At 48.3% G+C, this 25,492-nt stretch overlaps 1 protein-coding gene across 1 annotated transcript in view; it reads left to right on the plus strand.

The window, feature by feature from the left end:
• The window catches only part of LOC139272096 (NIPA-like protein 2), a 155,308-nt gene extending 138,364 nt beyond the window's left edge, over window positions 1-16,944 (plus strand). The window contains exons 9-11 of the mRNA XM_070888568.1: window positions 10,781-10,844; window positions 12,011-12,105; window positions 16,835-16,944. Of these exons, the coding sequence (XP_070744669.1) occupies window positions 10,781-10,844; window positions 12,011-12,105; window positions 16,835-16,944 (269 nt within the window). The remainder of the gene's footprint in view (window positions 1-10,780; window positions 10,845-12,010; window positions 12,106-16,834) is intronic.
• Window positions 16,945-25,492: the final 8,548 nt, after the last annotated feature.

Below are 25,492 nucleotides of genomic sequence, written 5' to 3' on the forward strand. Positions count from 1 at the left end.
AACCTTCTCTGCTCTGAGGAGGAGAACAACCCCAGCTTCTCCAGTCTCTCCACATAAGAACAGAAGAAATAGGAGCAGGAGCAGGCCATACGGCCCCTCGAGCCTGCTCTGCCATTCAATAAGATCATGGCTGATCTGATCATGGACTCAGCTCCATTTCCCCGCCCGCTCCCCATAACCCCTTATCGGTTAAGAAACTGTCTACCTTTGTCTTAAATTTATTCAACGTCCCGGCTTCCATAACTGAAGTCCCTCATCCCTGGGACCATTCTAGTCAATCTCCTCTGCTCCCTCCGCACGGCCTTGACATCCTCCTAGTGTGGTGCCCAGAATTGAACACAATACTCCAGCTGGGGCCTAACATAGAAACATAGCAACATAGAAAACAGGTGCAGGAGTAGGCCATTCGGCCCTTCGAGCCTGCACCACCATTCAATAAGATCATGGCTGATCATTCACCTCAATACCCCTTTCCTGCTTTCTCTCCGTACCCCTTTCCTGCTTTCTCTCCATACCCCTTGATCCCCTTAGCCGTAAGGGCCATATCAAACTCCCTCTTGAATATAGCCAATGAACTAGCATCAACAACTCTCTGCGGCAGGGAATTCCCTGAGTGAAGAGGTTTCTCCTCATCTCAGTCCTAAATGGCCTACTCCTTATCCTAAGACTGGGTCCCCTGGTTCTGGACATCCCCAACATCGGGAACATTCTACCCCCATCTAACCTGTCCCGTCCCGTCAGAATCTTATATAATTCTATGAGATTCCCTCTCATCCTTCTAAACTCCAATGTATAAAGGCCCAGTTGATCCAATCTCTCCTCATATGTCATTCCTGCCATCCCGGGAATCAGTCTGGTGAACCTTCGCTGCACTCCTTCGCTGCTGTCCTTCCTCAGATTAGGAGACCAAAACTGAACACAATATTCCAGGTGAGGCCTCACCAAGGCCCTGTACAACTGCAGTAAGACCTCCCTGCTCCTATACTCAAATCCCCTGGCTATGAAGGCCAACATACCATTTGCCGCCTTCACCGCCTGTTGTACCTGTATGCCAACTTTCAATGACTGGTGAACCATGACACCCAAGTCTCATTGCACCTCCCCTTTTCCTAATCTGCCACCATTCAGGTAATATTCTGTCTTCGCGTTTTTGCCCCCAAAGTGGATAACCTCACATTTATCCACATTATACTGCATCTGCCATGCATTTGCCCACTCACCTAACCTGTCCAAGTCACCCTGCAGCCTCCTAGCGTCTCCCTCACAGCTCACACTGCCATCCAGTTTAGTGTCATCTGCAAACTTGGAGATATTACACTCAATTCCTTCATCCAAATCATTAATGTATATTGTAAAGACTCCACTAGTCACTGCCTGATATTCTGAAAAGGACCCGTTTATCCCGACTCTCTGCTTCCTGTCTGCCAACCAGTTCTCTATCCACATCAGTATACTACCCCCAATACCATGTGCTTTGATTTTGCACACCAATCTCTTGTGTGGGACCTTGTCAAAAGCCTTTTGAAAGTCCAAATACACCACATCCACTGGTTCTCCCTTATCCACTCTACTAGTAACATCCTCAAAAAATTCCAAAAGATTTGTCAAGCATGATTTCCCCTTCATAAATCCATGCTGACTTGGACCGATCGTGTCACTGCTTTCCAAATGGGCTGCTATTTCATCCTTAATAATTGATTCCAACATTTTCCCCACTGCTGATGTCAGGCTAACCAGTCTATAATTACCTGCTTTCTCGCTCCCTCCCTTTTTACAAAGTGGTGTTACATTAGCTACCCTCCAGTCCATAAGAACTGATCCAGAGTCGATAGACTGTTGGAAAATGATCACAAATGCATCCACTATCTCTAGGGCCACTTCCTTAAGTACTCTGGGATGCAGACTATCAGACCCCAGGAATTTATCGGCCTTCAATCCCATCAATTTCCCTAACACAATTTCCAGCCTAATAAGGATATCCTTCAGTTCCTCCTTCTCACTAGACCCTCGGTCCCCTTGTACTTCCGGAAGGTTGTTTGTGTCTTCCTTTGTGAAGACAGAACCAATGTATTTGTTCAATTGGTCTGCCATTTCTTTGTTCCCAATTATAAATTCACCTGAATCCGACTGCAAGGGATCTACGTTTGTCTTCACTAATCTTTTTCTCTTCACATATCTATAGAAGCTTTTACAATCAGTTTTTATGTTCCCGGCAAGCTTCTTCTCATACTCTATTTTCCCCCTCTTAATTAAACCCTTTGTTCTCCTCTGCTGAATTCTAAATTTCTCCCAGTTCTCAGATTTGCAGCTTTTTCTGGCCAATTTATATGCCACTTCCTTGGATTTAAGACTATCCTTAATTTCCCTTGTTAGCCACGGTTGAACCACCTTCCGCGTTTAATTTTTATTCCAGACATGAATGTACAATTGCTGAAGTTCATCCATGTGATCTTTAAATGTTTGCCATTGCCTATCCACCGTCAACCCTTTAAGTATCATTTGCCAGTCTATTCTAGCCAATTCACACCTCAAACCATCAACATTACCTTTACCTAAGTTCAAGACCCTAGTTTCTGAATTAACTGTGTCACTTTCCATCTTAATAAAGAATTTTACCATATTATGGTCACTCTTCCCCAAGGGGCCTCGCACAACAAGATTGCACATCACCCAGTCTAGGATGGCCAGCTCCCTAGTTGGTTCCTCGACATATTGGTCTAGAAAACCATCCCTAATACACTCCAGGAAATCCTCCTCCACCGCATTGCTACCAGTTTGGTTAGCCCAATCAATATTTAGATTAATGTCACCCATGATAACTGCTGTGCCTTTATTGCATGCATCCCTAATTTCTTGCTTGATGCTGTCCCCAACCTCACTACTACTGTTTGGTGGTCTGTACACAAGTCCCACTAGTGTTTTCTGCCCCTTGGTATTCCGTAGCTCCACCCATACTGATTCCACATCATCCAAGCTAATATCCTTTCTTACTATTGCATTAATTTCCTCTTTAACCAGCAATGCCACCCCGCCTCCTTTTCCTTTCTGTCTATCCTTTCTAAATGTTGAATACCCCTGGATGTTGAGCTCCCAGCCTTGGTCACCCTGGAGCCATGTACCCGTGATGCCAATTACATCATACCCATTAACTGCTATCTGCGCAGTTAATTCATCCACCTTATTCTGAACACTCCTCGCATTGAGGCACAGAGCCTTCAGGCTTGTCTTTCTAACACACTTTGCCCCTTTAGAATTTTGCTGTAATGTGGCCCTTTTTGCTTTTTGCCTTAGGTTTCTCTGCCCTCCATTTGAACTTTTCTTCTTTCTATCTTTTGCTTCTTCCCCCATTCTACTTCCCTCTGTCTGCCTTCATTGGTTCCCATCCCCCTGCCGTATTAGTTTAACTCCTCCCCAACAGCACTAGCAAACACTCCCCCTCGGACATTGGTTCCGGTCCTGCCCAGTTTGTACCGGTCCCACCTCCCCCAGAACCGGTTCCAATGTCCCAGAAATTTGAATCCCTCCCTTTTGCACCATTCCTCAAGCCATGTATTCATCTGAGCTATCCTGCGATTTCTACTCTGAAGAGCACATGGTATTGGTAGAAATCCTGAGATTACTACTTTTGAGGTCCTACTTTTTAATTTAGCTCCTAGCTCCCTAAATTCGTCTTGTAGGACCTCATCCCGTTTTTTACCTATATCGTTGGTACCTATATTCACCACGATAACTGGCTGTTCACCCTCCCTTTTCAGAATGCCCTGCACCCGCTCCGAGACATCCTTGACCCTTGCACCAGGGAGGCTGTAAAGTCCTGTCCCCTCAGTACAGATTCACACGAGGCATGTAGTGAAGTCAAGGTCACTCTGGACCTGCACCTTTATTTCACAGCTCTGGAATGCTGCACTTGCCTGAGACCTGTCCTTATATACCGCTCTCTTGCAAGTGCACCCCTGGTGGTAAGGTATGCTGGTGGTTACAGGTCATATCTTATTACAGTCATGTATAGCATGTTAGGGTACAGTTATATATATAATAATGTAAGATACATGACATCACCCTCCCACAAGATCTTATTGTCTTTATAGGTTCAGTCTCTCAGGTGGTCTACGCTCTCGCGTGAAGCGTCTGAGTTATGGTTCAGTTGTTTGCCTTGTTTGTCTTTGGGTGTGGTTGCTGGTATCTCGCCTGGGCTGTCTGTTTCGATTGGTGTGATTGTTGTTGACTCGCCTGGGCTGTCTGTTGGGATTGCCCTTTCCAAAGGTTGTTCCCTCTGTCTGTCCACCAGGTGTGGTGTGAGTTCCACATTGTATTCTGCCTCTGGTTCCGCAGTGTTGTTGGTAAATCTGCTTTTGACTTGGTCTACATGCCTCCAGCAGGTTTTGCCATTGTCCATTTGTACTACCAGTAGCCTGGTTCCTTCCTTGCCCGTTACTGTCCCTGCAAGCCATTTGGGACCCCTGCCATAGTTTAGTACAAACACTTTGTCCCCTATCTCATTCCATCTCCCCCTTGAATTTCGGTCATGGTACTTGGTTAGCTTACGGCGTTTTGCCTCAACGATTTTGTGCATGTCTGGGAGGATTAATGAGAGCCTTGTTTTTAAAGTCCTTTTCATCAACAGTTGTGCAGGGGGGATCCCAGTCAATGAGTGCGGACGAGATCCGTATGCCAGCAGCAGTCGCGACAGGCGACCCTGCAGCGTGGGACCTTGGATTTTAAGCATGCCTTGTTTAATGATTTGCACTGCTTTCTCCGCCTGGCCGTGGGAGGCCGGCTTGAACAGTGCCGTCTTGACGTGATTTATGCCGTGGTCAATTATAAAGTCTTGGAATTCTGCGCTGGTGAAGCACAGACCATTGTTACTGACCAATATGTCAGGGATTCCGTGCGTTGCAAACTTGGTTGCGAGGCTTTCCACAGTGGTGGAGGTTGTGCTCAAGTTTAAAATGGTGCATTCGATTCACTTTGAAAAAGCATCTACAACTACGAGGAACATTTTGCCCATGAATGGGCCCACATAGTGCACCCGCGACCACGGTTTGGTAGGCCAGGGCCAGGGGCTCAGTGGAGCCTCCTTTGGGGTATTGCTGAGTTGGGCACAAATGGTGCACCTTCGGACGCAGAGTTCCAAGTCCGCGTCAATACCAGGCCACCAGACGTGGGATCTGGCTATGGCCTTCATGAGAACGATTCCCGGGTGCTCGTGGTGGAGCTCCCGGACAAATGCCTCTCTGCCTCGCAGAGGCATGACTACTCGGCTGCCCCACATCAGGCAGTCTGCTTGTAGTGATAGCTCATGCATGCGCCTGTGAAAGGGTTTTAATTTCTCGGGGCAGGCATCGCGAGCCTCTGCCCAGTCACCGGTTAGGATACATCTTTTTACTAAGGATAACGTGGGGTCGCTGGCCGTCCAGGCTCTGATTTGCCGAGCCGTCATGGGCGAACCTGTGGACTCAAAGGCATTGATTGCTTTGACCATCTCACAGTCCTGTTCGTCAGACCCTTCCGTGGTCACCAGGGGTAGCCTGCTGAGCGCGTCGGCACAGTTGTCTGTGCCTGGTCTGTGCCTTATGGTATAGTCGTAGGATGCCAGCATGAGTGCCCACCGTTGAATTCGCGCCGATGTTGGCGTTTATTGCCTTGCTTTCGGATAGGAAGGACGTGAGGGGCTTGTGGTCAGTTTCTAATGCGAACTTGGCCCCAAAAAGTATTCGTGCATCTTTTTGACACCGTAAACGCACGTGAGCGCCTCCTTCTCTACCATTCCGTACCCGCGCTCCGCCCGCGAAAGTGACCTGGAGACATAAGCTATGGGTTGTAATTTGCCCGCACTATTGACAGGTTGTAAAACGCACCCGACCCCATACGCTGACGCATCGCATGTGAGAACTAGCTTTTTACCTGGATCAAAGAAAGTCAAAACACTGTTGGAACACAGAAGGTTACGTGCCTTATTGAAGGCGCGTTCCTGAGCGTCCCCCCAAAACCAATCGCACCCCTTCCTGAGTAGCACGTGAAGAGGCTCCAGCAGCATGCTTAAGTTCTGCATAAAGTTCCCAAAGTAATTGACTAGCCCGAGAAAGGCGCACAGTTCTGAGACATTCCGGGGCCTGGGTGCCAGGCGAATTGCTTCTGTTTTGGACTCTGTTAGGGGATTCCATCAGCGGCAATCCTTCTGCCCAAAAATTCAACCTCAGGTGCAAGAAACAAGCACTTTCTTGACTCGTAGGCCTAACCGATCCAACCGCTTTAGTACTTCCTCCAAATTACGGAGATGGGAGTCGGTGTTCCTACCCGTGATAAGTATGTCGTCTTGAAATACAACCGTCCCCAGGATAGACTTGAGCAGACTCTCCATGTTGCGCTGGAATATGGCAGCTGTTGACCTGATGCTGAATGGGCATCGATTGTACATGAAAAGGCCTCGATGTGTGTTGATGGTGGTGAGTAGCTTGGATTCCTCGGTCAATTCTTGCGTCATATACGCAGATGTGAGGTCTAATTTTGAGAAAAGTTTACCTCCAGCCAATGTGGCAAATAAGTCCTCCACTCTGGGCAGCGGGTACTGGTCCTGTAGGGAGACTCTGTTTATGGTAGATTTGTAGTCCCCACAGATTCGTACGGATCCATCAGGCTTCATGACTGGGACGATGGGACTTGCCCAGTCGCTAAATTCCACAGGTGATATAATGCCTTCCCGCAGAAGCCTGTCTAGTTCGTGTTCAATCTTTTCCCTCATCACATAGGGTACAGCTCTGGCCTTGTGATTTCCCGGTCTAGCTTCCTGTGTGATGTAGATTTCGACTTTGGCCCCTTTGAAAGTGCCCACACCTGGCTGAAAGAGATGTTCAAATCGCTTTGTAACTGTTGAGCAGGAGGTCCGTTCCTCTAATGACATGGCATGGACAACATCCCATTTCCAGTTTAGTTTTGCCAGCCAGCTTCTCCCCAGCAGTGCTGGGGGGTCTCCGGGGACAATCCACAGGGGAAGTCGGTTCACTGTCCCTTTGTGTGTGACAGAGAGCATGGTGCTGCCGAGGACTGGTACGATTTCTTTGGTATAGGTCCTTAGTTTGGTGTCGACCCTTGTGAGTTTTGGTCTGTCTCTTTTATGCGGCCACAGTTGTTCAAATTGTTGAGCGCCCATGAGAGATTGACTCGCTCCCATATCCAGCTCCATGTTGACAGATATCCCGTTGAGTAGGACCCTCATCATTATAGGAGGCGTCCTGTTGTAGGAGCAGCGGCCATTGATCGTGTTGGCCCGCTGTACATCGGTGTCCCGGGTACTGTCCCCACCATCTTCTGGTCCGCTTTCCGACCCATCCAATTCGTATACCAGTCGAGCTGCCGTTTTTTTGCACATGCAGGCCAAATGCCCTGCATTTTCACAATTTCTGCAAACAGCCTGCTGAAATCGACATCCCCTTGACGAGTGCCCACCCCCACACCTCCAGAACAGACCTGTTCCATTGTTCAAAGTGTTCCCAAAGAATGAGCTGCGTCTGGCTGATCTCTCTTGAGCTTCTCTCAGTTTGTAGTTGATTGCTCGCATTGTGGGTTGATGAGGTGTGAACGGCCGTTCCTGTGGCACTTGATGGCTTCTGCCTGCTATCGAGAGCCTGTTCTCCCGGTTTTGTCTGTGTGTGGGGGTAGCAGCTTGTTTAGTGCTGTGAACTTCTTGTTCCGATATTTCGTTCGTTGTCGTACCTGCATTGTAAATCAACCTCGTTTCTTCTTCCCCTGCCAAGAATGTCTGTGCAACCAGTGCTGCTGCCTCTAAGGTCAGGTTCTTGATCTCTATGAGCTTTCGGAATATGCCTGCGTGGCCTATTCCTTCAATGAAAAAGTCTCAGCATTTCTCTCCTCAGTTCATCGGAGAACTCACATAAACTAGCCAACCTCCGAAGTTCCGCCACGAAGTCGGGTATGCTCTGGCCTACACAGCGTCTGTAGTTGTAGAACCTGTGTCTGGCCATGTGTAGGCTGCTCGCTGGCTTCAGGTGGCCTCTTACCAGTGTGCTCAATTCTTCAAATGACTTGCTTGCTGGTTTCTCGGGTGCCAACAGATCCTTCATTAAAGCGTATGTTTTCGAGCCACAGCTGGTCAAGAGATGGGCTCTTCTCTTGTCTGCCTTATCGTCGCCTAACCAGACTTTGGTTACAAAGCTTTGCTGGAGCCTTTCTATAAAGTCCTCCCAATTGTCTCCCGCTTTGTACTTTTCATCTGATCCGTTGTTCGCCATTCTGTGAATTCTGTAATCCCGTAACTCGTCGCCACTGTAAAGTCCTGTCCCCTCAGTACAGATTCACACGAGGCATGTAGTGAAGTCAAGGTCACTCTGGACCTGCACCTTTATTTCACAGCTCTGGAATGCTGCACTTGCCTGAGACCTGTGCTTATATACCTGTCTCTTGCAAGTACACCCCTGGTGTTAAGGTATGCTGGTGGTTACAGGTCATATCTTATTACAGTCATGTATAGCATGTTAGGATACAGTTATATATATAATAATGTAAGATACATGACAGAGGCAACATACCATCCTGGAGTTTCGGTTGCGGCCGCAGAAATGCCTATCTATTCCCCTTACAATTGAATCCCCTATCACTATAGCTCTCCCATTCATTTTCCTGCCCTCCTGTGCAGCAGAGCCAGCCACGGTGCCATGAACTTGGCTGCTGCTGCCCTCCCCTGATGAGTCATCCCCCTCAACAGTACCCAAAGCGGTGTATCTGTTTTGCAGGGGGATGACCGCAGGGGACCCCTGCACTACCTTCCTTGCACTGCTCTTCCTGCTGGTCTTCCATTCCCTATCTGCCTGAGTAACCTTTTCCTGCGGTAAGACCAACTCGCTAATCGTGCTATTTACATCATTCTCAGCATCGTGGATGCTCCAGAGTTCATCCACCCGCAGCTCCAGTGCCGCAAACCGGAGGCGTCCCTGACTTCCCACATAGTACAGGAGGAGCATAACACGTGAACGAGCTCTCCTGCCATGACTTAACCTTTAGATACACTTAAATTGGCAACAACAATGCTAAAGGTTACTTACTGATATAGAAAAGAAAAAGAAAAGCTACTTACCAATCACCAGCCAATCACTTACATCCTTGGCTGTGACGTCACCTTTCGATTTCTTTCTACTTCTTTTTTGCCTTCTCTCCCCGTTGCAGCTGCACCAGCTGGGCCTTTATAGGCCTCACGCACGCTCCCCGGACTGCCCGAACTCCTCCGACTGCCGCCTCTCCGACGCGCTAGCCTTTATAGGCCTCACGCACGCTCCCCGGACTGCCCGAACTCCTCCGACTGCCGCCTCTCCGACGCGCTAGCCTTTATAGGCCTCACGCACGCTCCCCGGACTGCCCGAACTACTCCGACTGCCGCCTCTCCGACGCGCTAGCCTTTATAGGCCTCACGCACGCTCCCCGGACTGCCCGAACTCCTCCGACTGTGTTTTATAAAGATTTGGCATAACGTCCTTGCTTTTGCACTCAGTGCCTCTATCTGTAAAGTCAAGGATGCCGCCTGCTTTTTTAACGGCCTTCTCAACTTGTGCTGCCACCTTCAATGACTTGTGCACATATACCCCCGGATCTCTCTGTTCCTGCATCCCCTATAAAATTATATCTTTTAATTAATATTGCCTCCTCTTATTCTTCCTACTAAAATGTTATGTATCATTCATAATGCACTTCACCAACGCTTCCTGTTAAGTTGCGTGGCCGTGTATCGGTCTGGAGGTCTTGGGCAGGCCACTATCGGCTGTACAATGGGGAAAAACGCGCATGTGCGGAAATCTGAAGTGCATTAAAGGGGCCGCGCGCCCAAAATAAATGTAATGGAAGCATTGCACTTCAGTCTAACAAGTGGAATGATATAAATTGCGATCTGTTACAGGCTAAGAACAAGTTACTATAAAGTTAGCAAGTTTTGGAGACCAAAAGGCCCCAAATTGCCCCTTCCCTTAAGGCCTGTTACCGCCAGAAAGCGGCGGCCATGCGGCGATTTTTTGTGGAATGGCCGCCATTTTGAAAATTGCCCTCCCGCGGTATCCTGGCAGTGACCCGCTCCCCCCACTTCCGCTCCGCTGCTGCATCATCAGAGCGTGCACCGCCGATGTCCGTCCCCCACCAAACGCGAAATTCCACGGAGAAAATCGTGCTGCTCCCTCTCGGTGCCACCTACGTTTTTTTCTGTGTGTAAAATGGCAGTGCCGCCACCATTAAAGGGGAGGGCGCACTGCCGTGACCGCCATCTTATTTTTTTAATGTCAGCCGACTGCCGTGTCGGGCCCGACAATTATGCCCCCCCCCCCCCCCCCGGGTTTGGCCTGGCCACCAACGGGCAGGCTGTCACTCCCCCCCCCCCCACCCCATCTTGGGTGCCAGGCTGCTGGCCCGGCCGAAACCCTCCCTGGTGGCCCGGCGGACCTAACTAAAACAAACGCAGAGAAGGGGAGAGACGTGGTGACGCGCCAGCGTGATGACGTCACCGGCGCTACGCCCCCAACTTCCACTCCCACTTTGACCGACTGCCAGTCCGCTCGGGAAAAAAAAGCCCAAGAGCGGAATTTCGCGGAAGAGACCACCGCATCCACCATGCCGGTGAAAACTGCTCAAACACGGTGGGAGTGGCGCTTTTCAGGCAGGGGGCAATTTCGGCCCCCAAAATCTGAGTGTGCAACGAGTCACCGGTTCATCGACATTTAAGCACTTGGAAGATTGATTCTAACCATGGCTCTGTATTTCAGTTTTTTTCTTTGTTCAACTGCAGGAGTGATATTTTATCAGGAGTTCCATGGTGCCGCCTTGCTCAATGTGTTTATGTTCTTGCTTGGGTAAGTGATGCAACCAGCCGCTAGTCAACAAAGGCCCTCACTCCTCCATTCAGCTTCCCAGTTACATTGGTCTCTAACTTGTCTCTAACTTATCAGACTGCTTGCCTAACACCCACGACTGGATGAGCAGAAGTTTTCTCCAATGAAATAGTGGGAAGGCCGAAGCCATCGTTTCCGCCACAAACTCCATTCCCGCTCCCCAACTTCCGTCTGAGGCTGAACCAGACTGCTCGCAACCTTAGCGTTATATTTGACCCTGAAATGAGCTTCCGGCCACATATCCCAGCATGACTAAGACCGCCTATTTCCATCTCCGTAACATCGCCGGTCTCCGCCCCCATCTCAGCTCATCCGCTGCTGAAGCCCTCATTCATGCCTTTGTTACCTCTAGACTTGACTATTCCAACGCACTCCTGGCTGGCTTCCCACATTCTACCCTACCTAAACTTGAGCTCATCCAAAACTCAGCTGCCCGTGTCCTAACTCACACCTAGTCCCGCTCACCCATCGCCCCTGTGCTCACTGACCTACATTGGCTCCCGGTTAAGCAACGCCTCAGTTTCAAAATTCTCATCCTTGTTTTCCAATCTCTCCATGGCCCTCGCCCCTCCCTATCTCTGTAATCTCCTCCAGACTCACAACTCCCCGAAATATCTGCGCTCCTCCAATTCTGCCCTCTTGAGCATCCCTGATTATAATCGCTCAACCATTGGTGGCTGTGCCTTCTGCTGCCTGGGCCCCAAGCTCTGGAACTCCCTGCCTAAACTTTTCCACCTCTCTATCTCTCTCTCCTCCTTCAAGACGCTCCTTAAAACCTCTTTGACCAACCTGCCCTAATATCTCCTTATGTGACTCGGTGTCAAATTTTTGTCTTATAACGCTCCTGTGAAGCGCCTTGGGACATTTCACTACGTTAAAGGCGCTATATAAATTCAAGTTGTTGTTGTTCTGGCTTTATATCTCACAGCTTGTTAAGTCTGAGCACACATTTGGCGAAGTTGCCTCTTTAGCGCAGGAGTGATTTCATGCATGAACAATTTTTTGCAAAGTTGAAACTGTTTTGTACAAATTGAATAGTGTAAAAAGAATGCATTAAGAAGTCAAGCTGTGTGGAGTGCATGTTTTGTCTTCAGTCGTTCTGTAATGTCTTGTTTCGATATTCCTAGGTGTATGCTGTCATTCCTTGGAGTTTTTCTGATCGCCAAAAACAGAGAAAAACAGACGTCCGAAGTCCCATATATTGACTTAGGCACCGTTCCAAGTATGAACTTTTCAATTTGGTTATTATATTTGTCAGCCCTGGTCATTCACAAAACATAGTCGATAAAACAAAAAAGGAACTGGCAGCAATTAAGTACAACACAGCCTTACAGGACGCAGCAATATGGCAAAAAGTCAAACAAAACTACATTTTGGTGGGCTATTGTGTTTAGTTTGGAGTCGCGATGAGATTCCTAACGATTAGGTTGACCGCAAGTGCAGGCAGTTGCTGGCCATGACGAGGCAAGAGCGTTGCCAATCCCCCCAGAGGGTCTCAGAAATACCATCGTCAGGTGTGCTGACATTGTGAACCTGTGGTTTATGATGCCTGCAATATATTTTACTGTAGCCTCATGCTCCACACTTGCGGGGAGCCATCTGAGGGGCCAGATTTAAGCAATAAGCCAGTGGGTTTTTTTTAATCATAGAATCGTTACAGCACAGAAGGAGGCCATTCGGCCTGTCGAGCCTGTGCCGGCTCTCTGCAAGAGCACCTCAGCTAGTCCCACTCCCCAGCCCTTTCCTCATATCCCCTGTAATTCCTTTCTTTCAGGTACTTATTCAATTCCCTTTTGAAAGCCACGGTTGAGTCTGCCTCCATCACCCTTTCAGGCAGTGTATTCCAGGTCTTAACATAGAAACATAGAAAATAGGTGCAGGAGTAGGCCATTGGGCCCTTCGAGCCTGCACCACCATTCAATATGATCATGGCTGATCATGCAACTTCAGTACCCCATTCCTGCTTTCTCTCCATACCCCTTGATCCCTTTAGCCATAAGGGTCACATCTAACTCCCTTTTGAATATATCTAACGAACTGGCCTCAACAACTTTCTGTAGTAGAGAATTCCACAGGTTCACAATTCTCTGAGTGAAGAAGTTTCTCCTCATCTCAGTCCTAAATGGCTTACCTTTATCCTTAGACTGTGACCCCTGGTTCTGGACTTCCCCAACATCGGGAACATTCTTCCTGCATCTAACCTGTCCAATCCCGTCAGAATTTTATATGTTTCTATGAGATCCCCTCTCATTCTTCTAAATTCCAGTGAATATAAGTCTAGTCGATCCAGTCTTTCTTCATATGTCAGTCCTGCCATCTCGGGAATCAGTCTGGTGAACCTTCGCTGCACTCCCTCAATAGCAAGAATGTCCTTCCTCAGATTAGGAGACCAAAACTGAACACAATATTCCAGGTGAGGCCTCACCAAGGCCCTGTACAACTGCAGTAAGACCAACCTACTCCTATACTCAAATCCTCTCGCTATGAAGGCCAACATACTATTTGCCGCCTTCACCACTCGCTGCGTAAAAATTGTTTTTCCTCATGTCGTCTTTGATTTTTTTGCCAATCACCTTAAATCTGGGTCCTCTGGTTCTCCACTCTTCAGCCAATGGGAACAGTTTCTCTCTATCTACTCTTGATTTTGATTGACTATATCCTTTATATTGACTATGGCTTTAATACACATTAAATGGTAGGGCACTGGTTTGTGTTAAAAAGGCTAATGCAAAAGTTATCCAACCAGTTCAATTCACTGATGAGTTTGGTGTACTGCAACTTACAATGACCATCATTGCTCAAGAGACAGGTCTACTTTTTAAACACATTTTAATGCACTTTGCAATTATTTTATTCACAGTCCCAGTGTAAAATATATTTCTGATTTTGAATGTAATGGCTTTATGGTGTTTACTATCGTGCAATAATACTTCAAATACATACATTGCTCTATTTGTGTATGTATGGCAATAATTCTAATTGTACATACAGTCTGTGAACTATCTCTGTAATCTTCTCCAGCCCCACAACCACCCCCCCCCCCCGAGATATCTGCACTCCTCTAATTCTGCCCTCTTGAGCATCCCTGATTATAATCACTTCACCATTGGTGGCCGTGCCTTCTGTTGCCTTGGCCCCAAGCTCTGGGATTGCCTCCCTAAACCTCTTCACCTCTTTTTCTTCCTTGAAGACACTCCTTAAAACCTACCTCTTGGACCAAGCTTGTGGTCACCCGCCCTAATTTCTCCTGGTATGGCTCGGTGTCAAATGTCTTGTCTCATCATACTCCTGTGAAGCGCATTGGAAGGTTTTATTACTTTAAAGGCGCTATATAAATACAAATTGTTGTAGTTGGCCTTTCCAAACACACGGGCCACCAGGATACACCAGAAATGATCCGACCAGGATCGAGTGGGGCCAGAGCTGTCCAGATGGGCAGATGTTTTGCCAGTTCTATACTTGCATCAAAAAAGGGACCCATTTCATTTCTGTTTCCGAGTTAATTGGAGAAGTGTGCAGATTCAACTTGGCATAGTGTAGGCACAGGCAAAGAATGAATATGGATCTAATTACTGCTTCACCAGAGAGGGGCGCTCACAGGGCTGAGATGATGGATGAAAGTGTTTCCTTTGCACAACTGGCAGTAAGTGATGCCAAATCGAATTGGAGTTGGATTACAATTTCTGGCGTATTTTAAAAATGGAGTCGAGTTAATTTTCACATCACAAATGAAATATAATTTATAATACAAGGCGAACCTCCCTTATCCGGAACTCTCGGGACCTGGCCTGTTCTGGATAAGGGATTTTTCTGGACGAGGGGTGGTCATGTTAAATTGGATGGTGCAGGTACTGAGCAAGGAGATATTGGGGCGAGTGCGGCAGAGAGATCGTGGGGGGGCGGGGGGGGGGGCATTGGATCGCAGGGTCAGGACAGCAAATCCGGGAGTCGGCAGCGAGGAAGGACTTCAATTTGTTCATGTCGGAGTTCTGCGCATGCGCCACCCGGTGGCCGGGAATGGTTCTGGACGAGGGGTTGTTCTGGATAAGGGAGTTCTGGATAAGGGAGGTTCAACCTGTATTGTGAAAATTAACCGTTGTAAAAGAAGACCCACCTGCACTACCTTCTGAAGGGCTTGCAGAGATGGGCAATCAGTGTCAGCAATGCCGACATCCAGAGAATGAAGCACAAAATAAATCGCCATCCATTGACAATCTCTAGAATCACATCTTCCAATTCACCAACAATCTGCAATTATACAGGGCCCTGGTGAGACCACACCTGGAGTATTGTGCACAGTTTTGGACTCCTTACCCAAGGAAGGATATACTTGTCAGAGAGGGAGTGCAACGAAGGTTCACCAGACTGATTCCTGGGATGGGGGGATTGTGGTATGAGGAGAGACTGAGTAGATTGAGCCTATATTCTCTAGAGTTTAGAAGAATGAGAGGTGATCTCATTGAAACATACAAAATTCTTACATTTTTCAAATGTTCGTAACATCACACGCTTTCACTCCACCTTAACCCATCTGTCGCTGAAACTCGGAATTTTGGAACTCTTCATTTAACCTACTAAATCTTTCAACAAATTATTCGAATAGGTTTGTAGTGCTATCATTCCTAACCCATCTCGTAGTGTATTGGAATAGTTTGCTTGGAGTGTTGTCATTGGAAACAGTCTCGCTCTCTCCCAATGACTGCTGACAATATTCCTTGCCTCACGCATTCCATGGCATGAGAACCAATGGAAATATTTGTTCAAATAACACTTCTCAGTGGGTCATCATGCAAAGTAACTCCTACGTTTCTGATGAACCTGATTTTGTGTTTGTTTCTAAAGCTGTATTTTGCATAAATTACAATGCAGAAGGTGGAGAGCATACAACATAACTGGTTACAATCCACTGTAGAAAATTAAATTCCAGCCTCTCAGAAATAGTGCAAAAGCATTACAGATACAGCGTCTCAAACCCGGGTGTCCGAAAATCGGAATTGTCCGAAAACAGGGCATTTTTTGAGAAAATGCCATTTGATATTCAGTAGTCTGGAATGCAGAATTATTGCCCAAAAACCGGCGGGTCGGATTGGTTATCGGATGCGGAGGATCCTCTTCGGAGAAATCTTGATAGGTCAGAAAAGCCGTTTTTTTCTGCGCATGAAATATCAAAGCCCCCAAAACCGGCTTTTGAGAGGCCTCGCTGGGTCCGTGCGCACTTTGTGGACTTTTCGGCCTGTAGATTTTCTTGTCCAAAATCCAGAAAAATCTGCAAACCGGCGTGGTCTCGGTCCCGAGGTTACCGGATTTGAGATGTCGTTACCTGTATTACATTTCTCAAATGTTGGGCTGGTAGGAAATGGATTCAAAGGTACAGCCACCTTGATCCCTTCATAAGTGGACTTGAGAACATCATCATCATCATCGGCAGTCCCTCGTATCGAGGATGACTTGCTTCCGCGCCAAAAAAGAATGAGTTCACAGGTGTTTCAATGAAGGACCGGATATTCCAGATCCCGAACTCCATGTTGAAGGGTGGAAGATGCCTGTGCGTGGATTTTTTTAACGTGGGGTGGCCGTTGCACACCAGCCACCACACGGGCTTGACAGAGTTAGGTCTTGGTCCAGTGGCAAGGGTTAACCAAGGCGACTGGAGACCAGCTCTGCTGCATGGACCCAGTGCACACACGTATCGCAGTGTGGGCTGGGCCCGTGCTGCCCTTGGCTCTCCTGGGCCCCAAACTCTCGCCTTTCCTGGACCCCGACCACATCGCTCCACGATCCCTCGTCGCTCCTGCGCTCCGACCTCGTCGCTCCTGTTGTACAACTGAGAACATAAAAAGAGCACGACGTTACCAGTGGACATGTCCGGTTTGATGTTGATTCCATCTGAATTAAACGTTGCAAAAAATAAAAATATATAACTTAGCCACATTTTTTTCTTTTTTCGGCAGAGCACAGAAGCACAGACAAAGTGCAGCCCGGAGTGAGCAGTATCAATACTTACGGGACTGTACACGACGAAGAACGGGCTGACGACCCTCCGAGCGAAGATGCAACATAACCATTAAAGCACAGATTGAAATGGATTTAACTCTCGAGCGAACCATTAACAGAACCTTAACACCTCATCAAATTAGATTCCAACTGGGGCTTGCATCTCTCATTTGACAATATTGTGTCTCTTTGTGGTTCAATCAGACAACTCAAAGTGTTTACACTGGAAAATAACACTCTTCTTCACTGTTGCCGGCTTTTTAAAAAAAAGTGTATGAAAAGGTCACTCTAAATGGCCTTGTGTGGTATTGGGCAACTCATTTTGGACTCAAAAAGTTCCACTACTTAGGTTTTGAAAATTACTTCTTGACATGCAGATACATATTTATTCCAAGATTTAAACAAAGAAACAAGATGAAAATTCTTTCCATTATTTATTCTATCTGTTCTGAAAATTGCATTTAAGGAGGACGGAAACTTAGCTGCTTCACTCCATGGAAATGTGGAGGGAAATCGTTGAAGGAAGTGACATCTGTTCCAGGGTAATGTCTTAAACAAAGAACTCGCATTGATCCGGCGTCTTTCATAACCACCGGACGTCTCAAGGTGCTTTACAGCCAATGAAGTACTTTGTGAAGTGTAGTCACTGATATAATGTAGAGAAACGCGGCAGCCAACTTGCACACAGCAAGCTCCCACAAACAGCAACGTGATATGTGACCGGATAATCTGTCTTTTAGCGATGTTGATTGAGGGATAAATATTGGACAGGACACCGGGCAGAACTCCCCTGCTCTCTGCACAGTAGTGCAGTGGGATCTTTAGCATCCACCTGAGAGGGCAGGCGGGTCCTCGGCTTAACGTATCATTTAAACAACGGCACCTCTGACAGCGCAGCACTCCCTCAGCACTGCACTGGGAGTGTCAGCCCAGATTATGTGCTCAAGTCTCTGGGGTGGGACTTGAACCCACAACCTTAAGTACTGTAATTACAAAGTTCAGTCATTTATTATTTTAATCTACAGGATAGCATATTTATTTTTTAGTTACTTTCAAGTATTTACTTAATATTTGATTCTTTCAAATGTTAAAGTTCCGTTGTCATTGTGAATAAAATGGTTTCCTGTTCAAAACTTCTTTCTAACTGGTCAACAAATGTATTAACAAAAACTAGTTGGCCTCCTGTGGAATTGCACGTGGTAAATCGGAGAATATGGTCACTCTCTTACTTAGAAACATAGAAATTTACAGCTCAGAAGGAGGCCATTCTGGCCCATCGTGTCCGCACTGGCCGACAAAGAGCCGCACGGCCCTCGGTCAGCAGCCCTGGAGGTTACATATAAACCTATGAACAATGAACAATGGCGGAAAGGTAAAGAGCACCCAGCCCAACCAGTCCGCCCCACACAACTGCGACACCCCTTACACTGTAACATTCTACACTCCACCCCAACCAGAGCCATGTGATCTCCTGGGAGAGGCAAAAACCAGATAAAAACCCAGGCCAATTTAGGGAAAAAAATCTGGGAAAATTCCTCTTCGACCATCCAGGTGATCGAAACTAGTCCAGGAGATCACCCTGGCCGTATTCGATTCCCAGCAGTACTTAACATCATATCTGCGCCAGCCAACAAGAGGTTATGCAGTATAATCCCAATTACCAGCTCTAGGTCCGTAACCCTGCAGGCCCATCCAAGCATCTTTTAAATGAGGTGAGGGTTTCTGCATCCATCACTCTTCCAGACAGCGAGTTCCAGATCCCCACAACCCTCTGTGTAAAGAAGCCCCCCGTCAAATCCCCTCTGAACCTTCCACCAACCACCTTAAAGCTATGCTCCCTTGTAATTGATCCCTCCGCCAATGGAAATAGGCCCTTGCTACCCACTATATCCAGGCCCCTCAAAATTTTGTACACCTCAATGAGGTCTCCTCTCAACCTCCTCTGTTCCAATGAGAACAAACCCAGCCTATCCAATCTGTCCTCATAACTAAGATTCTCCATTCCAGGCAGCATCCCAGTAAATCTCCTCTGCACCCTTTCTTTTTATTTCTCTCTTGGGCAGTCCCATGAGTTCTCAGGTGACTGATGAGTCCGATGCGGGATCTACGGTGGTTGGAGGGACGGGTAGGTCGGGTGCTTGAGTTGTCGTGCGCTCCTTCCACTGTTTGTACTTGGCTTCCGCGTGCTCCCGGCGAAGTGACTCAAAGTGTTCGCCGCCTTCCCGGATGTTGTCCTCCACTTTGAGCGGTCTTGGGCCAGGGATTCCCGAGAGGCGGTGGGGATGTTACATTTTTTTTCAATGAGGCTTTGAGGGTGTCCTTGAAGCGTTTTCTCTGCTCTCCTGGGGCTCGCCTGCTATGACAGAGCTCGGAGTAGAGCGCCTGTTTCGGGAGTACTGTATCGGGCATGCGGACTACGTGGCCCATCCGTCGGAGCTGATCGAGCGTGGTCAATGTCTTGCTGCTGGGGATGTTGGCCTGAGAGAGAACACTGACATTGGTGAGCCTATCCTGCCAAAGGATGTGGAGGATTTTGTAGAGGCAGCGTTGGTGGTACTTCTCCAGTGCTTTGAGGTGCCTACTGTACATTGTCCATATCTCTGAAGCATATAGGAGGGCGGGTATCACTCCTGCTCTTGTTAGTTACATAGAATGTTACAGCACAGAAACAGGCCATTCGGCCCAACTGGTCTATGCCACAGCTTCTTCGGCAGCACCTCCCAAACCCACGAGCTCGACCACTTAGAAGAACAAGGGCATCAGGCGCATGGGAACACTATCACCTCTAGATTCCCCTGCAAGTCACACACCATCCTGACTTGGAAATATATCGGCCGTTCTTTCATCATCGCTGGGTGAAAATCCTGGAACTCCCTCCCGAACAGCACTGTGGGAGCACCTTCACCACACGGACTGCAGCGGTTCAAGAAAGCGGCTCACCATCACCTTCTCAAGGGGCAATTAGGGATGGGCATTAAATGCCGGCCTTGCCAGCGAAGCCCACATCCCAGGAACGAATAAAAAAAATGCCGGTGTTTGTGCTCCACGAGAGCCTTCTCCCACCCCATCACCATATCCTTCTATTCCTTTCTCCCTCATGTTAATCCAGCTTGCCCTTAAATACATCTATGTAATTCGCCTCAAATACTCCTTGTGGAAGTGAGTTCCACATTCTAACCATATAATGATTGCAAACAGAAAACTAATATGTGCTTACTACACAGTATAAATGCACACGAGGCCCATACTTGAGAAACGATCACTCTGTGACCAGTTACCTTTATTACCAAGACCTCAAGAGGCAGACGGTGGGTGGAGCTTCCCCTTTTATACCGGAAAGTCCAGGTTCGGAGTGTCTCCCACAAGTTCGCCCCCTGTGGTCAGTGTTCTCAAGGTATACAACTTAGGTCAGTTAATACATGGGTTACAATGCTGGTTGAATACATGACATCACCTCCCCCCCAAAGTCTTATTGGGATCGCAGGTTGAGTCTCTCTGGTGGTTTACGCTCCCTTGTAGAGCGCCTGAGTTGGGGCTCCGGTTATTGGGCGCTGGCCTGAGTGTCTGCTGTTTGCGGTGCCTCAGGCCTGTCCGGACTGCCCACAGTGACTGGGCTCTCCACCACTTGGTTCCGGTGTTTGGTCACCTGTGGAGGAGTGAACTCTACATCGTGTTCTTCCTCTGCTTCTTCTATGGGGTTGCAGAACCTCCTTTTAGTTTGATCCACGTGTTTGCGGCAGATTTGTCCATTGGTAAGTTTAACTACCAAAACCTAATTCCCCTCTTTGGCAATCACAGTGCCTGCAAGCCATTTAGGCCCTGCAGCGTAATTAAGGACAAAAACAGGGTCATTGACATCAATACATCGCGCCCTCGCATTCCTGTCATGGTAGTCACATTGTGACTGACGCCTGCTCTCAACAATTTCTTTCATAGTTGGGTGTATAAGGGATAACCTGGTTTTGAGCATCCTTTTCATTAGCAGCTCTGCAGGTGGAACCCCTGTGAGTGAGTGTGGTCGGGATCTATTGGCCAACAGGAGGCGTGATAAGCGGCTTTGTAGGGAACCCCCTTGGAATCTGAGCATCCCCTGTTTGATTATCTGCACTGCTCGTTCTGCCTGGCCGTTTGAAGCCAGCTTGAACGGTGCCGTTCTGACATGGTTGATTCCAATGCCCGCCATGAAGTCCTGGAAGTCAGTGCTTGTGAAGCACGGGCCATTGTCGCTGACCAAGACATCCAGTAGACAATGGACGACGAACATTGCCCGTAGACTTTCTACCGTGGTAGAGGATGTGCTTGAATTTAAAATGGCACACACAATCCATTTGGAGTAGGCGTCTACTACAACCAAAAACATTTTTCCCATGAAAGGACCTGCGTAGTCCACATGGATGCGTGACCATGGCTTGGCGGGCTAGGACCAGGGGCTAAGACGGGCTTCCCTGGGTGTGTTGCCCAGCTGAGAACACGTGTTGCACCTGCGAACATCTATCCCTGGCCACTAAACGTGTGACCTGGCAGTTGCCTTCATCATGACAATGCCCGGGTGCTCATTGTGAAGTTCACTGATAAACACCTCTCTGCCCCTCTGGGGCATGACTACTCGGTTTCCCCACAGTAGGCAATTGGCCTGAATCGAGAGTTCATCCTTGCGCCTCTGAAACGGTTTAAATTCCTCAGGGCATGCCCCATACGTGGCTGCCCAGTCCCCATCCAGGACACATTTCTTAACTAAAGACAGAAGCTGGTCTTCATTTGTCCAGACTTTAATCTGACGGGCTGTCACAGGTGGGCCTTCGCTTTCAAAAGCTTCAACAGCCATGACCATCTCAGCATCATGCTCAGTTGCTCCCTCAGTGGTGGCTAGTGGGAGCTTGCTGAGTGCATCGGCGCAGTTTTCAGTGCCCGGTCTGGGCCGAATTGTGTAGTCATAGGCGGCTAACGTGAGTGCCCACCTCTATATGCGGGCCGATGCATTCGCGTTTATGGCCTTGTTGTCGGTCAAAAGGGACGTTAGGGATTTGTGATCTGTCTCCAGCTCAAATTTCCCGCCAAACAGGTACTGGTGCATTTTTTTTACCGCATATACACATGCTAGCGCTTCCTTTTCTACTATCCCGTAGCCCCTTTCTGCCTGGGACAGACTTCTGAAGACATAAGCTACCGGCTTGTGACTGACCATTGGCATTCACATGCTGTAACACACACCCGACCCCATAGGACGACGCATCGCATGTTAGAATAAGTTTCTTACACGGGTCATATAACGTTAACAGTTTGTTAGAGCACGCAACTTGTTATGCTCCATCAAAAGCCCTTTCCTGGCTGTCCCCCCAGACCCAATCGCGACCTTTGCGTAGGAGCACGTGTAGCAGCTCTAACAGCGTGCTCAATTTGGGAAGAAAGTTACCAAATAGTTCAGGAGCCCCAGGAACGAATGCAGCTCTGTCATATTACGGGGTCTGTGTGCTCTCTGGATCGCTTCCGTTTTGGACGCAGTAGGTTTGATCCCATCTACTGCTACCCTCATCCCCAGGAATTCTACCTCTGGAGCTAAAACACACTTCGCCTTTTTCAGTCGCAGCCCTACCCAGCCCAGTCTGCGTAGCATCTCCTCCAGGTTGTGGAGGTGTTCTTCAGTATTGCGACCCATGATGAGGATGTCGTCTTGAAAAACCACCGTCCTTGGAATCGACTTGAGGAGGCTTTCCATATTTCGCTGAAAGATCGCGGCGGCCGAATGAATCCCGAACAGACATCTGTTATACTCAAACAACCCCTTCTGTGTTGTGATGTTGGTCAGCTTCTTCGACTCACTCGCCAGCTCCTGGGTCATGTAAGCTGAGGTGAGGTCCAATTTTGAAAAAGGTTTGCCACCGGATAGCATCGCAAAGAGGTCCTCCGCTCTCGGTAGCAGGTACTGGTCTTGGAGTGACACCCGATTGATGGTGACCTTGTAATCGCCACATATCCTCACTGACCCATCCGCCTTGAGCACCGGCACAATCGGGCTCGCCCAGTCACTGAATTCAACTGGCGAGATGATGCCTTCCCTCAGCAGGCGGTCCAATTCGCCTTCTATCTTTTCCCGCATCACGTACGGCACCGCTCTGGCCTTGTGGTGTACTGGCTTGGCGTCCGGGTTTATGTGAATCACTACCTTGGTCCCCATGAAAGTGCCGATGCTGAGTTGAAATAATGAGTCAAATTTGTCCAGGACCTGTGACATGATACTCGCTCCACAGAAGAAATTGCATTGACATCGCCCCATTTCCAGTTCATGACAGCAAGCCAACTCCTCCCCAGCAGTGCGGGACCGTGCCCCGGGACAATCCAGAGTGGCAACCTGTTCTCTGAATCTTTGTGGGTCACAACTACCGTGGCGCTGCCTAGCACCGGAATGATCTGCTTTGTATATGTCTGTAGCTGTGCGTCAATCGGCGATAATTTTGGCCTCCTGGCCTTGGACGCCCACAACTTTTCAAACTGTTTGATACTCATCAGGGACTGGCTGGCTCCAGTAATACTGGGATGCCATTGAGGAGCACTTTCATCATTATCGGTGGCGTCTTGGTATATGAACTGTATATGTGCGCCACATGAACTCGCTGAACTTCAGCTTCCAGTGATTTCCCCCAGTGTTCATTTGGCCTCGTAGGGCTTACATCGGGCCCGTCCTCCTCGTACATCAACCTGGCTGCAGGCTTCCTGCACATACGCGCCAAGTGACCGCTGACATTAGTTTCTGCAGGTATATTGCTGATACCTGCAAGCTCTGGCTGGGTGTTTGCCTCCACACCTCCAGCATGAGCTGGAGGCCCCGTTGTTGGAAACAAAAGTTCCATTACCATTCGATCGTCTCTGACCATCTCTGTAACTGTCCTTAAGCGCACCATTAACAGGTGTTGATGGCCCCATTACTGGCCGCATTGTCCATTGCGATGGCATGAATTGCCGTTCAACTAGCCATTGTCTCTGTTGAATTCCCCCTTTGGGTTCGACTGCATGCTGGGCATGTCCGATTGCCCTTGTCTGCCTAGAGAACTGTGTGCCGCGTTAACAATGTTGACTCCCTGGTCGTTTGCAGCATTTGAGCCAAGATTTTTGCCATAAATCATTCTGGTCTCTTCCTCCCCTGAGATAAATGTCTGGGCTATCAGAACCGCCGCTTCCAAGGTCAAGTCTTTGGTCTCAATCAGTTTCCTGAAAACCCCAGCGTGCCCAATGCCCTCAATAAAAAAGTCTCGCAGCATCTCCGCTCTGCATGCATCTGGGAACTTACATAGGCTCGCCAGTCGCCGGAGATCTGCCACGAAGTCTGGAACGCTTTGCCCTTCTCGCCGCAAGTTCGTGTAAAACCGGTGTCTCGCCATGTGTATGCTGCTCGCCGGTTTAATGTGTTCCCCGATTAACTTACTGAGCTCTTCGAACATCTTGTCTGCCGGCTTCTCTGGCGCTAGAAGGTCCTTCATCAGGAAGTACATTCTGGATCCACAAACCGTCAGGAGATGAGCCCTGCGTTTGTCGGCCAAATCCTGTCCCAACCATTCCTTAGTGACAAAACTTTGCTGTAGTCTCTCAATAAAGTCGTCCCAATCATCACCAACACAGTACCTCTCTTCTGTGCTGCTCGTGGCCATGTTCGCGTGGTTTAAATCCCAGTTTCTCGTTACCAATAATATGTCCTTACTAGACAGTATAAATGCACTCCAGGCCCATACTTGGGAAAAGATCACTCTGTGACCAGTTACCTTTATTACCAAGACCTCAAGAGGCAGACAGTGGGTGGAGCTTCCCCTTTTATACCGGAAAGTCCAGGTTAGGAGTGTCTCCCACAAGTTCGCCCCCTGTGGTCAGTGTTCTCAAGGTATACAACTTAGGTCAGCTTCTCCATGGATTACAATGACAGTTGAATACATGACAAAAACAATTCAGAATTTCTCAAGTTATAACCCAGCGTCACTGGGGGATGCTACCTTTAGGCTGTGATGGGTCAGGCATAGCCGTGGTGCTGTTTTCAGGCATGTTAAGATGAGGATCTCCCACAGTAACTCCAAGTACAGAGCATGCTGAAATTTCTGCTGGTGAAGCAATGCCCTATCCCTACCCTTTCCCCTCTGCAGGTCCCACATGATCCCTGTATGCTCTCTGCCCCCTTGCTCCACAGTCATTCACCTCACCCTGAACCATCCACTATCCTTCAAGGGTGGATGCCAAGAGGTCAGAAGATCCTTCATTCTCAACCAATTCCCGACCCTCTCTTCCTACTTGTTTCCCTTGGTATAGCTTTAAGAACAGGGGAGTGTTTGCTAGTGCTGTTGGGGAGGAGTTAAACTAATATGGCAGGGGGATGGGAACCTATGCATGGAGACATAGGGAAGTAGAATGGGGGCAGAAGCAAAAGATAGAAAAAAGAAAAGTAAAAGTGGAGGGCAGAGAAACCGAAGGCAAAAAGCTAAAAGGGCTACATTACAGCAAAATTCTAACGGTGAAAAGTATGTTAGAAAGACAAGACTGAAGGCACTGTGCCTCAATGAGAGGAGTATTCGGAATAAGGTGGACGAATTAACTGCACAGATAGCAGTTAACAGTTATAATGTAATTGGCATCAC

This window comes from Pristiophorus japonicus, chromosome 1, assembly GCF_044704955.1.
Source record: "Pristiophorus japonicus isolate sPriJap1 chromosome 1, sPriJap1.hap1, whole genome shotgun sequence".
Lineage (NCBI taxonomy): Eukaryota > Metazoa > Chordata > Chondrichthyes > Pristiophoridae > Pristiophorus > Pristiophorus japonicus.